Here is a 19,050-nt window from a genome sequence, read left to right as displayed (position 1 = left end):
TGAGGGTCAAATTTTACCCTTTTTGAACTGTGGGGCTTCTTATCGAAATTGACATTTAAGTCCTGACCATATAGGATCTTGGGCAAGTTACTTAACTATGTATGCTGAGATGTTTTTTTAAATGCTTAGTGCTTGCACATAATAGGTACTCAGTAAATGAGAACTATTATTATAAAATCAATAGTACTTTTAAGATTAGAGCTAGAGGTTATGTTAGAACATTGTTAACTCTTCATACTAGTTTCTGTTACACTTTTTAGGATGCAGTAGCAGCATAAACGAGATTTGGGGAAGAATGAGAGGTATTTAAAGTGATATAGGCCGGGCGCGGTGGCTCACGCCTGTAATCCCAGCACTTTGGGAGGCTGAGGTGGGCAGATCACGAAGTCAGGAAATTGAGACCATCCTGGCTAACATGGTGAAACCCCGTCTCTACTAAAAATACAAAAACAAAATTAGCCGGGCATGGTAGTGGGCGCCTGTAATCCCAGCTATTCGGGAGGCTGAGGAAGGAGAATGGCGAGAACCTGGGAGGCAGAGCTTGCAGTGAGCTGAGATCATGCCACTGCACTCCAGCCTGGGTCACAGAGGGAGACTCTGTCTCAAAAAAAAAAAAAGTGATACAAAAATATTTGTGTTAATTGTGATGACAAAAAAATAATAATTAAAAAAAGAGATGGAAGTCTCTCCCTAATCTCACTCCTCATTTAGTGTCATGGCTTTTTTTTGAGACAAAGTCTTACTCTGTCGCCCAGGCTGGACTGCAGTGGTGCAATCTCAGCTCACTGCAGGCTCTGCCTCCCAGATTCAAGCAATTCTCCTGCCTCAGCCTCACGAGTAGATGGGACTACAGGCACATGGCACCATGCCCAGCTAATTTTTTGTGTAGTTTTTAGTAGAGACAGGGTTTCACTATGTTGGCCAGGCTGGTCTCGAACTCCTGAGCTCAAGTGATCCCTCCTCCTCGGCCTCCCAAAGTGCTGGGATTACAGGTGTGAGCCCTGCTCCCAGACTCCTGGCTTTTTTTTTTTTTAAATGAAAAATTCAAAACTTTTTTTTTTTTTTTTTTGAGACAGAGTCTCGCTCTGTCGCCCAGGCTGAAGTGCAGTGGTGTGATCTCGGCTCACTGCAACCTCTGCCTCCCAGGTTGAGGTGATTCTCCTGCCTGAACCTCTTGAACAGCTGAGATTACAGGTACGCGCCACCACGCCTGGCTAATTTTTGTATTTTTAATAGAGATGGGGTTTTGTCATGTTGTCCAGGCTGGCTTTGAACTCCTGGCCTCGTGTGATCCGCCTGCCTTGGCCTCCCAAAGTGCTAGGATTATAGGCGTGAGTCGCTGCACCTGGCCACAGAAATTTTTTGAAGAAGATAAATAAGGTGACATTTTTAAGGGTCAGAGAAAATGTCAAAAACTAGAATGATGTCTTTACGTAGGCTTTAAAACTTTCCAAATTAACAGGGAAAATAATTCTTTACCTTGAAAATAAATGTTTGCTAGTGAAAGCAAATATGATCTTTTTACTAAATGTTTTATTAAATTTTTTTTTCTTGTAGACACAGGGTCCTACTGTATTACCCAGGCTGGTCTTGAATGCCTGGCCTCAAGCAATCCTCCTACCTCAGTCTTCCAAAGTGCTGGGACTACAGACATGAGCCATCACACTGGGTCTTTTTTACCAAATTATAGTAGAAAGCACTCTTTCTGTAATAGTGAACTATGAGAGAATTAATCAGGGGTTGTTAGTAATTCATCCCTGAATTAATCAGTGATTATAATGCTTTGTGGTCCATGTAGTTTGCTGGGGATTAACACACCATGAAAGCCTACCAGGAGATTATTTTTTTTTTCTTTGAGAACAAGGGCCATAATCAGTAGTCCTTAAATGAAATGGACTATTCCCATTTCATTATATGTTGCCTAGGCTGGACTCAAACTCCTTGGCTTAAGTGATCTTCCCACTTCAGACTCTCAAGCAATTGGGACTATAGGTGTGTGCCACCATACCTGGCTTAATTGAGGTTTTGTTTGTTTTTTTTTTTTTTTTTGGTGACAGAGTCTCACTGTGTCGCCCAGGCTAGAGTGCAGTGGCACAATCTTGGCTCACTGCAACCTGTGTTTCCCAGGTTCAAGCGATTCTCCTGCCTCAGCCTCCCAAGTAGCTGGGATTACAGGCGCCTGCCACCATGCCTGGCTAATTTTTGTATTTTTAGTAGAGATGGGGTTTCACCATCTTGGCCAGGCTGGTCTCAAACTCCTGACCTCATGATCCACCCGCCTTGGCCTCCCAAAGTGCTGGGATGATAGGTGTGAGCCACTGTGCCCGGCTTTAATTGAGATTTTTAGGTATCTATCACTCTGCTAATTTTGTCACTTGCAAGTTGCCATCAGAAAATTGTAGGAAAATGGATATATTTGTTCCTTGGAATGGTTTGTGTGAGAATACTTCAGGATTAAATAGATAAATAAAACCGGTGGCCTTTGTATAACATCGATGAGCAAATGTCAGGAACATACAACTGTGCACACAGTTCAGGAGAAGGAGGATTTAAGTTAATCAACAAATTTACTAAGTATAATAAAGATACTATAAGTAGTGTTTCCATACCACTTTATTACTTAAAGTATCATCATATACCCTATTTTATATGATTTTTGCCACAACTCAGAGTTAGGTAAAAGAAATACTTTCTTTTCAGGTAAGGAGTCTGAAGCCCAGACAGATTAACTGACTTTTCCAAAATCATATTGCTATTAAATGAGGGAACAAGGACTTAAATCTTTGCCTTCTAACTCACATACTTGCAAACACATATCCTCTCACTCTACCCCAAGCTACCCATGTTTTGACCCTTCTTGTGGCAATCTGGGTCTCACTAATATTTGAAAGAAAATATACAGTAGATAATTTGCAAGTTAATCTGTTACGCATATCTCTTACCTCTATTTAAAGATGAATATCAGCATTTGTTGTTTCTACAGTAACATACTAGAAAATAATGCAGTCCAGGTGCAGTGGCTCACACCTGTAATCCTAGCACTTTTGGAAGTTGAGGCAGGAGGATCACTTGAGGCCAGGAGTTCGAGACTAGCCTGGGTATGCAAGACCCCATTTCTTTTTTACTGCAACCTCTGCCTCCCAGGTTCAAGCGATTCTCGTGCCTCAGCCTCCCAAGTAGCTTGAGATCACAGGCATGTGCCACCATGCCTGGCTAATTTTTGTATTTTTTGGTAGAGGTGGAGTTTCTGGCCAAGCTGGCCAGGCTGGTCTCAAACGCCTAGCCTCAAGTGATCTACCCTCCTCAGCCTCCCAAAGTGCTGGGATTACAGGGGTGAGCCACTGTGCCTGGCCCCATTTCTACAATTAAAAAATATTAGCCCAGTGTAGTGGTGCATGTCTCTAGTCCCAGCTACTCAGAAGGCTGAAGTGAAAGGATTGCTGGAGCCCAGAATTTCAAGGCTACAATGAGCTATGATGATGGCACTGCACTCCAGCTTGGGTGACAGAGTGAGACCCTGTCTCTAAAAAATGAAGTAAAATAGTGCACAAGTATAGAACTTGAAAATCTTCCTTAACCTTACCATAAGGGAAATGATTACTAATAAGTTTCTTAGCTTTTTGTACTTATATAAACATAAATATTCATCAGAGAAAAAAATATGCAAAACAATTTGCAATCTTTTTCACTTACCATGTTTTGGAGTTTTTTTCATTTCAATATATTTGATCTTCTTCGTGTTTTTTCAGTTTGTTTGTTTTTGTCACCCAGGTTGGAGTGAAGTGGTAAGAACATGGCTTATTGCAGCCTCAATCTCCTGCTCCCATTCAGCCCCTCAAGTAGCTGGGACTACAGGTGCATGTCACCATGCCCGGCTAATTTTTATTTTTATTTTGGTAGAGATGGGGTTTCACCATGTTGCCCAGGCTGATCTTGAATTCCTGGGCTCAAGTGACCCGCCCACCTCAGCCTCCCGAAGTGTTGAGATAACAGGTGTGAACCACCATGCTCTACCTCTTAGTCTTTACAATCTGCAAAACCTCATAAGTGGCTAATAGAGGAATATGGTAAAGCAAAGGGGGATATCACTGATTAGAACTGTGTTTTTAGGCTGGGTGCGGTGGCTTACGCCTGTAATCGCAACATTTTGGGAGGCTAAGTGGGAGTATCACTTGAGCCCGGGAGTTCGAGACCAGCCTGAGCAATATAATGAGAGAGCCTGTCTTTAGAAAAAAATTAATCAGGTGTGGTGGTGCACACCTGTGGTCCCAGCTATTCGAGAGGCTGAGGTGGGAGAATTGCTTAAGCCTGGGAGGCGGAGGTTGTAGTGAGATCATACCACTGATCTCTAGCATGGGTGACAGAGCGAGACCCAGTCAAAAAAAAAAAAAAAAAGGTATTTTTTCGTTTTTTTCCAACTCATGTACACCCACCACCTCACCCCTGCTTTTTTTTTTTTCTGACATTGGGTCTTGCTCTGTCACCCAGGCTAGAGTGCAGTAGCACAGTCTTGACTCACTGCAGCCTCCTATTCCTGGACTCAAGCAGTCCTCCCACCTCAGCCTCCCGAGTAGCTGGGACCACAGGCGTGCACCATCATGCCTGGCTAATTTTTGTATTTTGTGTAGAGATAGGGTTTCACCATGTGGTTCACCATCTCTAACTCCTGGGCTCAGTCAGTCCACTTTGCCTCGGCATGAGCCACTGTGTGCAGCCCACGTTTTTTATTAATGGATATTTGGATTGTTTCCATCTATTGTGAGTAATGTGGCTATGAACATTGGTGTAAATATCTGTTTAAGTCCCGGCTTTCAGTACTTTTGGATATACCTAGGAGTAGAATTACTGAATTATATGGTAACTTTGTGTTTAAATTTTTGAACTGCCAACCTGTTTTCCATAGGGGCTGCACCATTTTGCATTCCCACCAGCAGTGTACAAAGGTTCCAGTTTCTCCACATTTGTTATTTTTCATTTTTTAAAATAATAGTCATCCTAAAGGGTATGAAGTGGTATCTCGTTGTGATTTTGATTTGCATTTATTTTTCTAATGACTTATGATGCTCAGCATTTTGTCATGTGCTTATGTACCATTTGTGTATCTTCTTTGGAAAAATGTCTATTAATGTTCTTTTCCCATTTTTTAATTGGGTTGTTTTTATGTTTATCAATTTTGTAAACATTTTAAGCTCTGCATCATAACTACTCAACCCTGTCACATGGTAAGTATGACCCAGTAAAACTTTATGTACAAAAATAGGCAGCTTACTAGATTTAATCTTAGTCCATAATTTGCTAAGGCATGCCTTAGATAATGTAGTTACACTATTGGCTAATAATTTAGACTACAAGTGGTTGTAAGTTTCTTCCACCCAAATTCTTTCTTGATTTGATGTAGTCTGGTTGGTTGAATTTGAGTGTTATTTGGGGTGATAGAGTTAAAAGAGAAATGTCTATGAGAAACTAGGAACTGTTGGGAGCTAATGTTAAAGGATTTTGGAGGCCTTTTGTGCACTGGAGACCATTGGAAGATAGGATTTTCTGCTATAAATGTATCTAAAGGGTAATCAGTGTAAGTTATGGGCTGTAGTTTGCCAACCCCTACATTAAGGGATTGAAATAATTTGAATATGGGTTTCAGTTCTTGTATGGTCTGGCTCAGTTCTTTTTTTTTTTTTTTTTGAGATGGAGTCTCACTCTGTTGTCCAAGCTGTAATGCAATGGCACGATCTCAGCTCACTGCAACCTCCACCTCCTGGGTTCAAGTGATTCTCCTGCCTCAGCCTCCAGAGTAGCTAGGACTACAGGCACGTGCCACCACACCTGGCTAATTTTTTTTTTTTAAGACAGAGTTTCACTCTTGTCACCCAGCCTGGAATGCAATGGCACGATCTTGGCTCACCGCAGCCTCTGCCTCCCGGGTTCAAGTGATTCTCCTGCCTCAGCCTCCCAAATAGCTGAGGCAACAGGCATGCGCCACCAGGCCTAGCTAATTTTTCTATTTTTAGTAGAGATGGGGTTTCACCATCTTGGCCAGGCTTGTCTCGAACTCCTGACCCCAGGTGATCCGCCTGCCTCAGCCTTCCAAAGTGCTGGGATTACAGCCATGAGCCACCGCACCTGGCTGTAGTTCTCTTCTAATCTTACTATGGTAATCAAAATTTTAGTGCTGATGTTATAATCCAAGCCCAAATGGATATTCTTATACATTAAATGTTGGAATATCATGCTTGTTAAAAATCAGTTCTGCTGGGCACGGTGGCTCACGCCTGTTATCCTAGCACTTTGGGAGGCCGAGGCAGGTGGATCTCCTGAGATCAGGAGTTCGAGACCAGCCCAACCAACATGGAGAAACCCCATCTCTACTAAAAATACAAAATTAGCCGGGTGTGGTGGCACGTGCTACTTGGGAGGCTGAGGCAGAAGAATTGCTTGAACCTGTGAGGCGGAGGTTGCAGTGAGCTGTGATTGCACCATTGTACTCCAGCCTGGACAACAAGAGCGAAATTCCGTCTCAAAAAAAAAAAAAAAAAAAAAAGGCTGGGTGCAGTGGGTCAAGCCTGTTATCCCAGCACTTTGGGAGGCCGAGGCTGGCGGATCACGAGGTCAGGAGATCGAGACCATCCTGGCCAACATGGTGAAACCCTGTCTCTACTAAAAATACAAAAAAAAATTGGCTGGGCGTGGTGGCACACGCCTGTAGTCCCAGCTATTCAGGAGGCTGAGGCAAGAGAATCGCTTGAACCCAGGAGGTGGAGGTTGCAGTGAGCCGAGATTGCGCCAACGCACTCCAGCCTGGCGACAGAGTGAGACTCTGTCTCAAAAAAAAAAAAAAAAAAAAAATCAGATCTGTCCCTATGGTTTTATCTTCACTGCATGTAATATAAATGGAAGCATGTAGTATGTAGCCTTTTGTGTCTTGCTTCTCTCCCTTTGCATATTTTTGAGATTTATCCCTTTTCCTACATATGTCAGTAGTTTGTTTCTTTTTAGTGCTGAGTAGTATTCCATGTGTGGAGATACCACAATTTGTTACTCCATTCACTAAATGATTTGGGTTGTTTCCTGTTTTTTTTGTTGTTGTTGTTGTTGTTGTTTAATTTATTTTTTATTTATTTTTTTTGAGATGGAGTCTTGCTCTGTTGCCCAGGCTAGAGTGCAGTGGCACAATCACAGCTCACTGCAACCTCTCCCTCTCCGGTTCAAGTGATTCTCCTGCCTCAGCCTCCAGAGTAGCTGTGATTACAGGTGCCTGCCACCACAACCAGCTAATTTTTGTATTTTTAGTAGAGATGGGATTTCACCATGTTGGCCAGGCTGGTCTTGAACTCCGCCCTCCTTGGCCTCCCAAAATGCTGGGATTATAGGTGTGAGCCACCATGCCCATTCTCCTGTTTTTAACTTTTATGAATAAAGGTACTGTAAATTCATGTACAGGTCTTAGAAGTTTGCATTTTTCTTGGGTAAATATGTAGAAGAAGAGATTGTTAACTCATGTGGTAAATATATATTTAATGTCATAAGAAACTACCAAACTGTTTTTCCAACTGGGTACCATTTTGTTTCCTACCAGCAAACATAAATGAAAGGTCCATTACCCTTTGTCTTGTAATATTTTGGTATTTTTATGTTCTTTTGTTTTTTTGCCATTCAAAATTGGGGGCATTGTTGTATCTTTGGATTTTAATTTGTACTTCCCTAACAGCTAATGATGTGGAGCATCTTTTTATACGCTTACTTGCCAATTATGTCTCAATTCTTTGGCAATACTTATATTTGACTCTGCCTACTATATATATATAGAGTATATATATATTTTTATACTATATATAGAATATATATACATTTTTATACTATATATTTATATATATGTTATATATATATATATATATATTTTTTTTTTTTTTTTTTTTTTTTTTTTTTGAGATGAAGTCATACTCTGTTGACCAGGCTGGATGCAGTGGCATGATCTTGGCTTACCGCAACCTCAACCTCTGCCTCCCAGGTTCAAGCGATTCTCCTGCCTCAGCTTCCTGGGTAGCTGGGACTATAGACACATGCCACCATGCCCGGCTAATTTTTGTATTTTTAGTAGAGGTGGAGTTTCGCCATGTTGTCCAGGCTGGTCTTCAACTCCTGACCTCAGGTGATCCGCCTGCCTCAGCCTCCCAAAAGTAATGGGATGACAGGCATGACCCACCGTGCCCAGCTGGAATAAGCAATTTAAAAAGCAGTTTGTTGATTTCTGGTGAATAGAGAAAATGTGACAAACTATGACTCAATAGTTTTATTTCTTTTTTGTTTGTTTGTTTTTTTGAGACAGAGTCTTGCTCTGTCGCCCAGGCTGGCGTGCAGTGGCTCACTGCAAGCTCTGCTTCCCAGGTTCACGCCATTCTCCTGCCTCAGCCTCCGGAGTAGCTGGGACTACAGGCGCCCGCCACCATGCCTGGCTAATTTGTTTTTTGTATTTTTAGTAGAGACGGGGTTTCACTATGTTAGCCAGGATGGTCTCGATCTCCTGACCTCCTGATCCACCCGTCTTGGCCTCCCAAAGTGCTGGGATTACAGGCATGAGCCACCGCCCCTGGCCTACTTTTATTTCTTTTATTTCTTAAGCATATATCTTAAAGAAACTACAGGTATGCATTATTTCTTAAGCATATATCTTATGCATAATCTTAAGATAAGCATATATCTTAAGCATATATCTTATGCATAAATAAAATATGCTTTTATTTCTTAAGCATATATCTTAAAGAAACTACAGGTATGCATTAGGGGACAGGTAGAAGAATGTTTGAAATATTTGAAACAGCATTGTTTGAAATATTGAAAAACTGGAAACAACCTCAATATCTTAATAATAGAAAAAATGGTTGAGGCTGGGTGGTTCATGCCTGTAATCCCAGCACTTTTGGAGGCCGAGGCGGGCGGATCACCTGAGGTCGGGAGTTCAAGTCCAGCCTGGCCAACGTGGTGAAACCCTGTCTCTACTAAAAATACAAAAAATTAGGCAGGTGTGGTGGTGCACACCTGTAATCCCAGCTACTTGGGAGACTGAGGCACAAGAATCACTTGAGCCTGGGAAATGGAGGTTGTAGTGAGCCGAGATCATGCCTACTGCACTCCAGCCTGGGAGATAGAGTGAGACTCCTTCTCAAAAAAAAAGGAAAGAGCATGGGAATGGGAAGAGGCACTAAAAAAGGAACTTCTTTTGTATTTGTTACATTGTACTCATTTTGTTTTTAAAATGTTAAACCAAATATGACATTGTTAGCACTTTTGTTGCCACTCAGAATATAAATGCTATTACACTATTTTCTATAATTTTCCCTTTTTCAAATTAAAAAAAAAAATGTAAACAGGTGTTTTCTTTATGGAAAACCGGAAGGTGAGCATCCAAATAATTTTACTTAATTTATAACAAACTCTTAATGATTTCTTTTTCTTCTTCTTTTTTTTTTTGAGACAGGGTCTTGCTCTGTTGCTCAGGTTAGAGTGCAATGGTACAATCTGGTACAATCATATCTTAGTGCAACTTCTACCTCTTCAGCTCAAGTGACCTCTCTCCTCAGTCCCCCAAGTAGATGGGACCACAGATGTGTACCCCCAATCCTGATTAATTTTTAAATTTTTTGGTAGAGATAAAATCTCACCATGTTGCCCAAGCTGGGCTTGAGCTCCTGGGCTCAAGCAATCCTCCTGCCTTGGCCTCCCAAAGTGCTGGGATTATAGGCGTGAGCAAACTGTGCCCAGTCTTCATAAACTTTTCTTTACATGTCCTTATCAAGTACTTTTTGAGCACCTACTGTCAACCAGGCACAGTATGAAATACTGATAATTCTGTAACAAATAAGAAATTGACCTGTTTAAGGGGGTGAATCTGGTTAGTTATTTTCAGGGTGAAGAAACAGAAGAATCGGGGAGGTAGTACATACTCATAAGGAGACGGCATTTCTTAGTCACTTTGTGTGGTGTTTATAATAAGACTTCATCTGGCCAGGTGCGGTGGCTCGTGAGTGCCTGTAATCCCAGCACTTTGAGAAGCCGAGGTGGGAGGATCACAAGAAAGTCAAGAGATCGAGACCATCCTGACCAACATGGTGAAACCCCGTCTTTACTAAAAATACAAAAATTAGCTGGGTATGGTGGCACGTGCCTGTAACCCCAGCTACTCAGGAGGCTGAGGTAGGAGAATCGCTTGAACCAGGGAGTCGGAGGTTGCAGTGAACCAAGATGGCGCCACTGCACTCCAGCCTGGGCTACAGAGAGAGACTCCATCTCAAATAAATAAATAAATAAATAGACTTCATCTATTTCATCAGGAGTCATTGTATTATATTGATTTTGAAATTTCAAATAATAATAAGGAATAGTATGGAAATTTTTGTTTGATTAAATGGGGACATGAGACCAGGTGTGGTCACTCAAGCCTGTAATCCCAGCACTTTGGGAGACCAAAGCAGGAGGATTACTTGAGCCTAGGAGTTCAAGACCAGCCTGGGCAACATGGGAAGACCGTATCTCTACAAAAGAAATACACAAAAATTAGCTAAGTGTGGTGGCACATGCCTGTAGTTTTAGCTACTCGGGAGGCCAAGGGAAGAGGATCGATCACTTGAGCCCAGGAGTTGGAGGGTGCAGTGAGCTAGGATTGTGCCCCTGCACTCCAGTGTGGGTGACAGCAAGACTGTTCAAAAAAAAAAATGAGGCCGGGCGCGGTGGCTCACCTCTGTAATCTGAGCACTTTGAGAGGCCAAGGCGGGTGGATCACCTGAGTTCAAGATCAGCCTGGCCAACATGGTGAAAACCCCGTCTTTATACTTAAATTACAAAAATTAGCTGGGTGTGATGGTGCACACCTGTAACCCCAGCTACTCCAGAGGCTGAGACAGCAGAATCGCTTGAACCCGGGAGGTGGAGGTTGCAATGAGCCAAGATCACACCACTGCACTCTAGCCTAGGCGACAGAGCGAGACTCTGTCTCGAAAAGAAAAGAAAAAAAAGTCTAAGAAGTTAATTTTCATTCAGACAGATGTTCAAAAATAATAGAAATAAAACAAAAATTAAAATTAATTTTCAAATATAATGTGATTTGAGTATAACGATCACTTTACAGAAGTTATTCTACATACTTTTTGATTATGCTGAGTTTTTAGGTCCTTTTAAAGCTTAACTTGTATCAGGAATTAATGTTTTAAACTAGTTGTTGGGTTCAAAGAAAATAGAAATGTGTTATTAAATGCCACACTTGTAATCTCATATACCAGTTCTCATGATGCAATCAATTGTTAAATAAAAACTTCCTCTAGAGAGGAGGCACCCAACAATGAACACATTATATCAGATTTGAATATGAGATTAAACAATACTTTTTGTTTCATTGTTATTGAAATCATATTTGTATTTTTCAAAAGTATATATATTTAAAAATTCCTAAATAAAATGTCTTTTTGTAATACAGCATTTTAGTGGTTATAAGGATCAATACCATGAGCTGATAAGCAAAATAGGACTCACGGCCCTAAAATGTTGATAAACATCATGACCATATTCTCCATATTGGAGTTATATATACACATTACAATGATAAAAATACTAAGAAGTTATATAGTAATATTTCTCAGACTTACTTGTTTACAACCCAATTTTTGTGTATTATCTCTCAACAGCATGATTTGCAATATTTAGTGTACTCTTCATACGATCTATACAAATAATTTTTTATTTTAAAGCAGGACAGAAGGAGCAAGCTGTGGAATGGTATAAGAAAGGTATTGAAGAACTGGAAAAAGGAATAGCTGTTATAGTTACAGGACAAGGTAAGATTATATTTGTTTATAGCCATCCCAAATTATAATATATTCACATGATCGTCCAGATTTCAGATCTATTTATTTATGTATTTAATTTTCTTTCTTTTCTTTTCTTTTTCTTTTTTTTTTTTTTTTTGAGACAGGGTCTTGCCTCTGTTACCCAGGCTGGAGTGCAGTGATGTGATCATAGCTCACTGCAACCTCAAACTTCTGGGCTCAAGTGATCCTCCTGCCTCTGCTTCTCATGTAGCTGGGACCACAGGTGCACACTACCACACTTAGCTAATTATTATTACTATTTTTTGGGACAGAGTCTCACTTTGTTACCCAGGCTGTAGTGCAATGGTGCGATCTCGGCTCACTGCAATTTCCGCCTCCCGGATTCAGGCGATTCTCCTGCCTGAGCCTCCTGAGTAGCTGGGATTACAAGTGCGTGCCACCATGCCCAGCTAATTTTTGTATTTTTAGTGAAGATGGGGTTTCGCCATGTTGGCCAGGCTGGTTTTGAACTCCTGATCTCAAGTGATCTGCCCACTTCAGCCTCCCAAAGTGGTGGGAGTACAGGCATGAGCCACTGTGGGCCACACTTAGCTAATTAAAAAAAAATTTTTTGTAGAGACAGGGTCTCACTATGTTTCTGTGGCTGATCTTAAACTTCTGGCCTCAAGTGATCCTCCTGCCTCAGCTTTCCAAAGTTCTGGGATTATAGGCATGAGCCACTGTACCCAGCCAGATTGTATTTATCTTAATAAATGTATTTGGGCCAGGTGCAGTGGCTCATGCCTGTAATCCCAGCACTTTGGGAGGCCAAGGTGGGCGAGTCACCTGGTATCAGGAGTTCGAGACTAGCCTGATCAACATGGAGAAACCCTGTCTCTACTAAAAATTCAAAATTAGCCAGGCGTGGTGTCGCACACCTGTAATCCCAGCTACTTGGGAGGCTGAGGCAGGAGAATCGCTTGGACCCAGGAGGCGGAGGTTACGGTGAGCCAAGATCGCGCCATTGCACTCCAGCCTGGGCAACAAGAGTGAAACTCTGTCTCAGAAAGAAAGAAAAGAAAAACAGTATTTCATTGATTAAAAATGCCTTGTATTATACCAGTAAGAGTAAAAAACAATTTAATTAAAGTATGATATATGCTCTTTTCATCACTTAGAATTTTAATTTTAATTTTATTGAAGAAGCTGTTTTAGTTTTATTTAGACATAGATATAACAACAATATTAATATCTATGACCAAATTGGTACATGCATGGGCAATGAAAAACTAGATTGTGACTGCAGCCTGGTGGATAGCACTAGTAAGTTAGCATTGGTTGTAAAATGAATCCCAATTTCAAAGATTTTGAAACGTGGGGAAAAAATGTTTTAGACTCCATGAAATAAGACCTGAAATCTGTGAAATACCACAGTAGGTTGGAAACCATCATGAGAAACTGTAACTATTTTTTTTTTTTGTAGCTTTTATATGTATTCTTTGAGACAGGGTCTCACCCTGTTGCCCAGGCTGGAATGCTGTGATGTGGTCACCTCTCACTGCAATATCCACCTCCTGGGGCTGAAGTGATCCTCGCAACTCACCCTCCCATGCTCGGCTAATTTTTTTTTTTTTTTTTTTTTTAAAGTAGAGACCAGATCTCTTTATGTTGCCCAGGCTGGTCTTGAACTCCTGGGCTCAAGTGATTCTCCTGCTTTGTCTGCCCAAAGTGCTGGGATTACAGAAGTGAGCCACAACACCTGGCCTGAAGATAGTATTTTTAAAATTTCTTCTGTTTTCTTTCTTTTGGGTATATATTTTCTTCTTTTTTTTTTTTTTTTTTTAATTTCTGTATAAAGACTGTGACTCCCCATGAAAGTAGTTTGGGTGATAATTTATCTTGAAACAATATTAGTTGGGAAATGTAGATATTTTAATTAATTTTTTTCTTTTAGGTGAACAGTGTGAAAGAGCTAGACGCCTTCAAGCTAAAATGATGACTAATTTGGTTATGGCCAAGGACCGCTTACAACTTCTAGGTACCAATTAATGTATAATTTGATGTGGGATGTATTGGAAATGTGTGTTCAATGAAACTTTAATTTGTAGAAAGAAATAGATCAGTGATTGAAAATGTGGTCCAGGCTTTTTAACATAAAGAAAATGTATAACATATACAAAAACAGAAGAGCATAATGGACTTCTTTTTTTTTCTTTTTTTTTTTTTGAGACGGACTCTTGCTCTGTCGCCCAGGCTGGAGTGCAGTGGCGTGATCTTGGCTCACTGCAAGCTCCGCCTTCCAGGTTCACGCCATTCTCCTGCCTCAGCCTCCTGAGTAGCTGGGACTACAGGCACTCCCCACCACGCCCCGCTAATTTTTTTGTACCTTTAGTAGAGACGGGGTTTCACCATGTTAGCCAGAATGGTCTCGATCTCCTGACCTCGTGATCCACCCGCCTTGGCCTCCCAAAGTGCTGGGGTTACAGGCGTGAGCCAACGCGCCCCGCCGAGCATAATGAACTTCTAATTATTCTTCTCTCAGCTTTGGTAATTATCACCTCACTGTCAGTCTTGATTTATTTATACCAAGGGCTAGCAAACTGCAGCTGATGGGCCAGCCCAGCTCACTGCCTATTATTATAAATAATGTTTTATTGGCACACAGCCATTCCTTTCCTTTAGGTATTGTCTGTGGCTTTCATGCTACGGTGACAGAATTGAATAGTTAATACAGAGACAACACTGCCCTCAAACCCTAACATGTTTACTGTCTGGCCCTGAGAAAGCCTGCCATCTTCGCTTGACATCCCACTTCACTGTCCCCCAACTTCTTATTATTTTGAAACAAATTCTTGACTTTTTTTCCATTTATAAATATTTCATATTATACCTCTAAAAGATGAGGATGTCAAAATAAAATCACAGAAATACCATTATCGCACCTAAAAAGTAACTCCAAATTTCTTTTAACATTATCCAAAAAAACTGACCCCCCCAAAATGCTATTTCCAAATTTCTAATTTAATAATTTAATAATTTTTAATTTAATAATTTTTACTATTATTTAAAAAATTAATAATTTTTACTATTTTTAATAATTTGTTTGTATCAGGATCTTAAAAAGATCCATATGTCTCTTTTAATGTACAGGTGCATGTTTTTCATTTTCTTCCAGTTTATTTGTTGATGAAACCAGGTCTTTGTCACGTAGTATTTCCTACAGTCTGACTTTTGCTGCATGCGTCTTTTGTGGTATCTTTTAACATGTTCTTCTTTCCTCCCCCGTTAAATGATAGTTGGATATAGAACCTTGATCACATTGAAAGTTGATTTTTATTTTTTAATGATTAGACTACTTCCTAGGTGGTTGTGTTTGTGTGTGTTCAGCATTAGTTGTTCCATCTTGTGAGGTTAGCAGCAGTTAACTATGACTGATGCCCAGTGATACTTTAATTCTGTCGTTCTTTCAGCATTCATCAACTGTAATAGAAACTTTTACTTGTCTTCTGTTTGATGGCGTAGGTTTTAAAAATATATTAATAAGTTAAATCTACCACTCAAAAAAAGTAGAACAAAACCCACTACATATGAGTGACTCTACCATACATTGGTGGATGGAAATAGTAGATATTTGGTAAGCAAGTAAACCTTATTTATTTGTAGCCCTGTGACTTGGGGTAAGTTATTTTGCATGTCTGGGTCTTTTTTTATCTAATTTGTAATATGAAGCTATTATTATTATTATTATTATTATTATTTGAGATGGAGTCTTGCTTTGTTGCCCAGGCTGGAGTGCAGTGGTGCAATCTCGGCTCAATGCACCCTCCACCTCCTGGGTTCAAGCTATTCTCATGATTCAGTCTCCTGAGTAGCTGGGATTACAGGGGTCCACCACCACACCTAATTTTTGTATTTTTAGTAGGGTCGGGGTTTCACCATGTTGGCCAGGCTGGTCTCAAACTCCTGACTTCAAGTGATCTGTCCACCTCAGCCTCCTAAAGTGCTGGGATAGGCCGGGCACGGTGGCTCACACCTGTAATCCCAGCACTTTGGGAGGCCGAGGCGGGCGGATCACGAGGTCAGGAGATTGAGACCATCCTGGCTAACACGGCAAAACCCTGTCTCTACTAAAAAAAATACAAAAAATTAGCCGGAACACGGCGAAACCCCGTCTCTACTAAAAAAATACAAAAAATTAGCCAGGCGTGGTGGCGGGCGCCTGTAGTCTCAGCTACTTGGGAGGCTGAGGCAGGAGAATGGCGTGAACCCAGGAGGCGGAGCTTGCAGTGAGCCAAGATCATGCCACTGCACTCCAGGCTGGGTGAAAGAGCAAGACTGTGTCTCAAAAAAAAATAAATAAATAAAAATAATAATAATAAAGTGCTGGGATTACAGGCATGAGCCACCATGCCCAGCTGAAGCTAATATTATTAGCTAATAATAATATCTCATATTTTTGACCACTGAATTATTAAAGGAACCTAAACCATAGTAGTAAGTGCTTTAAAAATGTTGGTTTTTATTTATCTGTTTACCTGACTGTAATCACTTCCTTTGCTTAGGTAGAAAGATATATTCATATACACATACATATACATTTTATTCATTCTTTAATTCATTTACTCCTATATGGTCATTGTGTTTGTGGGATTTTTGCCTCCACATAGTTAAAAATGCAGCCGTTACTGCTTTCAAATGAGTAACAAGGTAGTGTTCCCTGGCTTCTGTGGCTGACAGGATTTGCCTTCTTCCTTGCTAAATGGAAGTTATTACTGTGTCAGATATAATTAAATAGTGTAGTAAAGTTTGTGGCAATAAAATGATGATTCTAATTGGTACTTTCTACATGTTTTATCTTTAAAGCTGTTCAGTGTATATATAAAGTATTGTATATATCATGCAGAATAAATTTGATTGTGGAGCATTTTGTAACATCTTTCAAAGTTAATAAGAGTTGGTTTTTATGTTTTGTTTGATGTTATGATATAGGACGTTAGAAGTATTAATATCAATTAGAGACTCATCTTTGAATGTGACTTTATACTTTATTTGTGTTAGTAGAGGAGAGAACAAAAAGAAGATATGTAATATAATATGAAACTAGGCATTTAAAGATTTAATGTTTTGGATATTTTAAAGTTGGTGTCTGTTTTCACCTTCAAATATGCTATTACCTATTTATGAAATATCTTACTTTAAAAGCGAGGAGTGGTAGATGGGAAAGGTGACATCGGCTGGGCGCGGTGGCTCACACCTGTAATCCCAGCACTTTGGGAGGCCAAGGCGGGCGGATCACCTGAGGTCAGGAGTTCAAGACCAGTCTGGTAACATGGTGAAACCTCGTCTCTACTAAAAATACAAAAAATTAGCCAGGCTGGTGGTGCGCACCTATAATCCCAGCTACTCAGGAGGCTGAGTCAGGAGAATGGCTTGAATCCAGAAAGTGGAGGTTGCAATGAGCCAAGATGGCACCACTGCACTCCAGACTGGGTGACAGAGAGAGACTCCGTCTCAAAAAAAAACAAAAAAAACAAAAAAACCACCGGGCACTGTGGCTCACGCCTGTAATCCCAGCACTTTGGGAGACTGAGGTGAGCAGATCACTTGAGGTCAGGAGTTCGAGACCAGCCTGGGTGCCTGGGCAACATAGTGAAACCCCGTCTCTGCTAAAAATACAAAAAATAGCCGGGCGTGGTGGCGGGCACCTGTAATCTCGCCTCCTTGGGAGGTTGAAGCAGGAGAATTGCTCGAGCCTGGGAGGCGGAGGTTGCAGTAAGCAGAGACCACACCACTGCACTGCAGCCTGGATGACAGAGTGAAACTTTGTCTCAAAACAAAAACAAACAAAAAAACCAAACCACCTCTTGTCCACTCCTAATTTCCCTTACTGTGTTTCACTTATTTTTTTCCCATATATTTATCACCTTCTAATAAACTGTGTAACTTATTTTTTATGTTTATTGTCTACTATCTGTCTTCTCCCTGTTGGAATATAAACTCTATGGAGGAGGGATCCTTATCTATATCCCAAGTGCCTACAACAGTGTCTAGCACATACTAGTTACCAAATAAATATTTGCTGAGTTAATAAGTTGTTTATAACCCTTGGCACTATACCTGATACAGTGTAGGGCCTTAATAAATGAATGTTAAATGAAGCTGTCTTAAAAAATATATATATATAACAGCCAGGTATACCAATTTGCTGACATCAAAATTAATCTTTTCATCTGTTGCAGGTTTTACAGTTAAGCTTTGCTCTAAGGTTCACTATCACGAAACCAAAAATAAATAATATATATGATCTTTTCCCATTTTTAACAGAGGCTACATCCTCTCAAACCAGTCTGTATTAGGAATTCCAAGGATCATTCTCTCCATTCTCCATCCTAATTAGATACCTATCTGACACCACATCTCTGAAAAGCTCCAATTTTTAACCAGCACATAATAAACAAATATGTTACTATTAATACACATTTGTACACAAGTCATTTTTATTGTCTTAGGTATATCCACTCCCAGACCTTTTGAGTTATTGAAAGACAGGAATATGTGATGTCACCTCTTTTTTCTTTTTTTTTGAGACAAAGTCTTGCCCTATCACCCAGGTCAGAGTGCAATGGCGCAATCTCGGCTCACTGCAACCTCTGCCTCCCGGGTTCAAGCGATTATCCTGCCTCATCCTCCTGAGTAGCTGGGATTACAGGTGGCCCTAGTTTGGGTTTTTGGTTTTAAACAGGATGGTCTCCTCTTTGAGAAGTTGCCATGAGTTAGCCATGATGATACCTGGGACAATAATAGTCCACAGAGAAGTAAGAGCCAATACAAAGCCTTAAGAGAATGTACCTGGTATGTTTGTGAAGCAGCAAAGAGGCCAGTGTGTCCCCGCAAGGAGATTATAGTAGAGATGAAGTCAGAGAACTCATGGGGAGAGGGATTGTCACAACACGCAGGGCTGTAAAGGCCACCATGAGGACTTGAGCTTTTACCGCCTGTGAAATGGGGAGCAGTTATAAAGATTTTTAAGAAAGCAGCCCGGTGCAGTGGCTCATGCCCGTAATCCCAGCTCTTTGGGAGGCTGAGGTGGGTGGATCACCTGAGGTCAGGAGTTCGAGACCAGCCTGGCCAACATGGCGAAACGTTGTCTTTACCAAAAATAGAAAAATTAGTTGCGTGTGGTGGGCATGCTTGTAATCCCAAATACTCGGGAGGCTGAGGCAGAAGAATCACTTGAAACTGGGAGGCAGAGGTT

At 40.8% G+C, this 19,050-nt stretch overlaps 1 protein-coding gene across 6 annotated transcripts in view; it reads left to right on the top strand.

Annotated features, from left to right (window-relative positions):
* The window catches only part of SPAST (spastin), an 89,838-nt gene that overhangs the window by 11,187 nt on the left and 59,601 nt on the right, over positions 1–19,050 (top strand). For 4 of the 6 annotated variants that reach the window (XM_054473270.2, XM_054473273.2, XM_054473276.2 and 1 more), the window contains exons 2-3: positions 11,736–11,822; positions 13,750–13,833. In XM_054473270.2, coding sequence (XP_054329245.1) covers positions 11,736–11,822; positions 13,750–13,833 — 171 coding nt within the window. The remainder of the gene's footprint in view (positions 1–11,735; positions 11,823–13,749; positions 13,834–19,050) is intronic. The other 2 variants (XM_054473274.2, XM_054473272.2) reach the window with 1 other exon arrangement.

The sequence above is a fragment of the Pongo pygmaeus genome, chromosome 12 (assembly GCF_028885625.2).
Source record: "Pongo pygmaeus isolate AG05252 chromosome 12, NHGRI_mPonPyg2-v2.0_pri, whole genome shotgun sequence".
Classification (NCBI taxonomy): domain Eukaryota; kingdom Metazoa; phylum Chordata; class Mammalia; order Primates; family Hominidae; genus Pongo; species Pongo pygmaeus.
The sequence above is the reverse complement of the archived record's forward strand: the minus strand, read 5'-3'. Positions and strand labels throughout refer to the sequence as shown.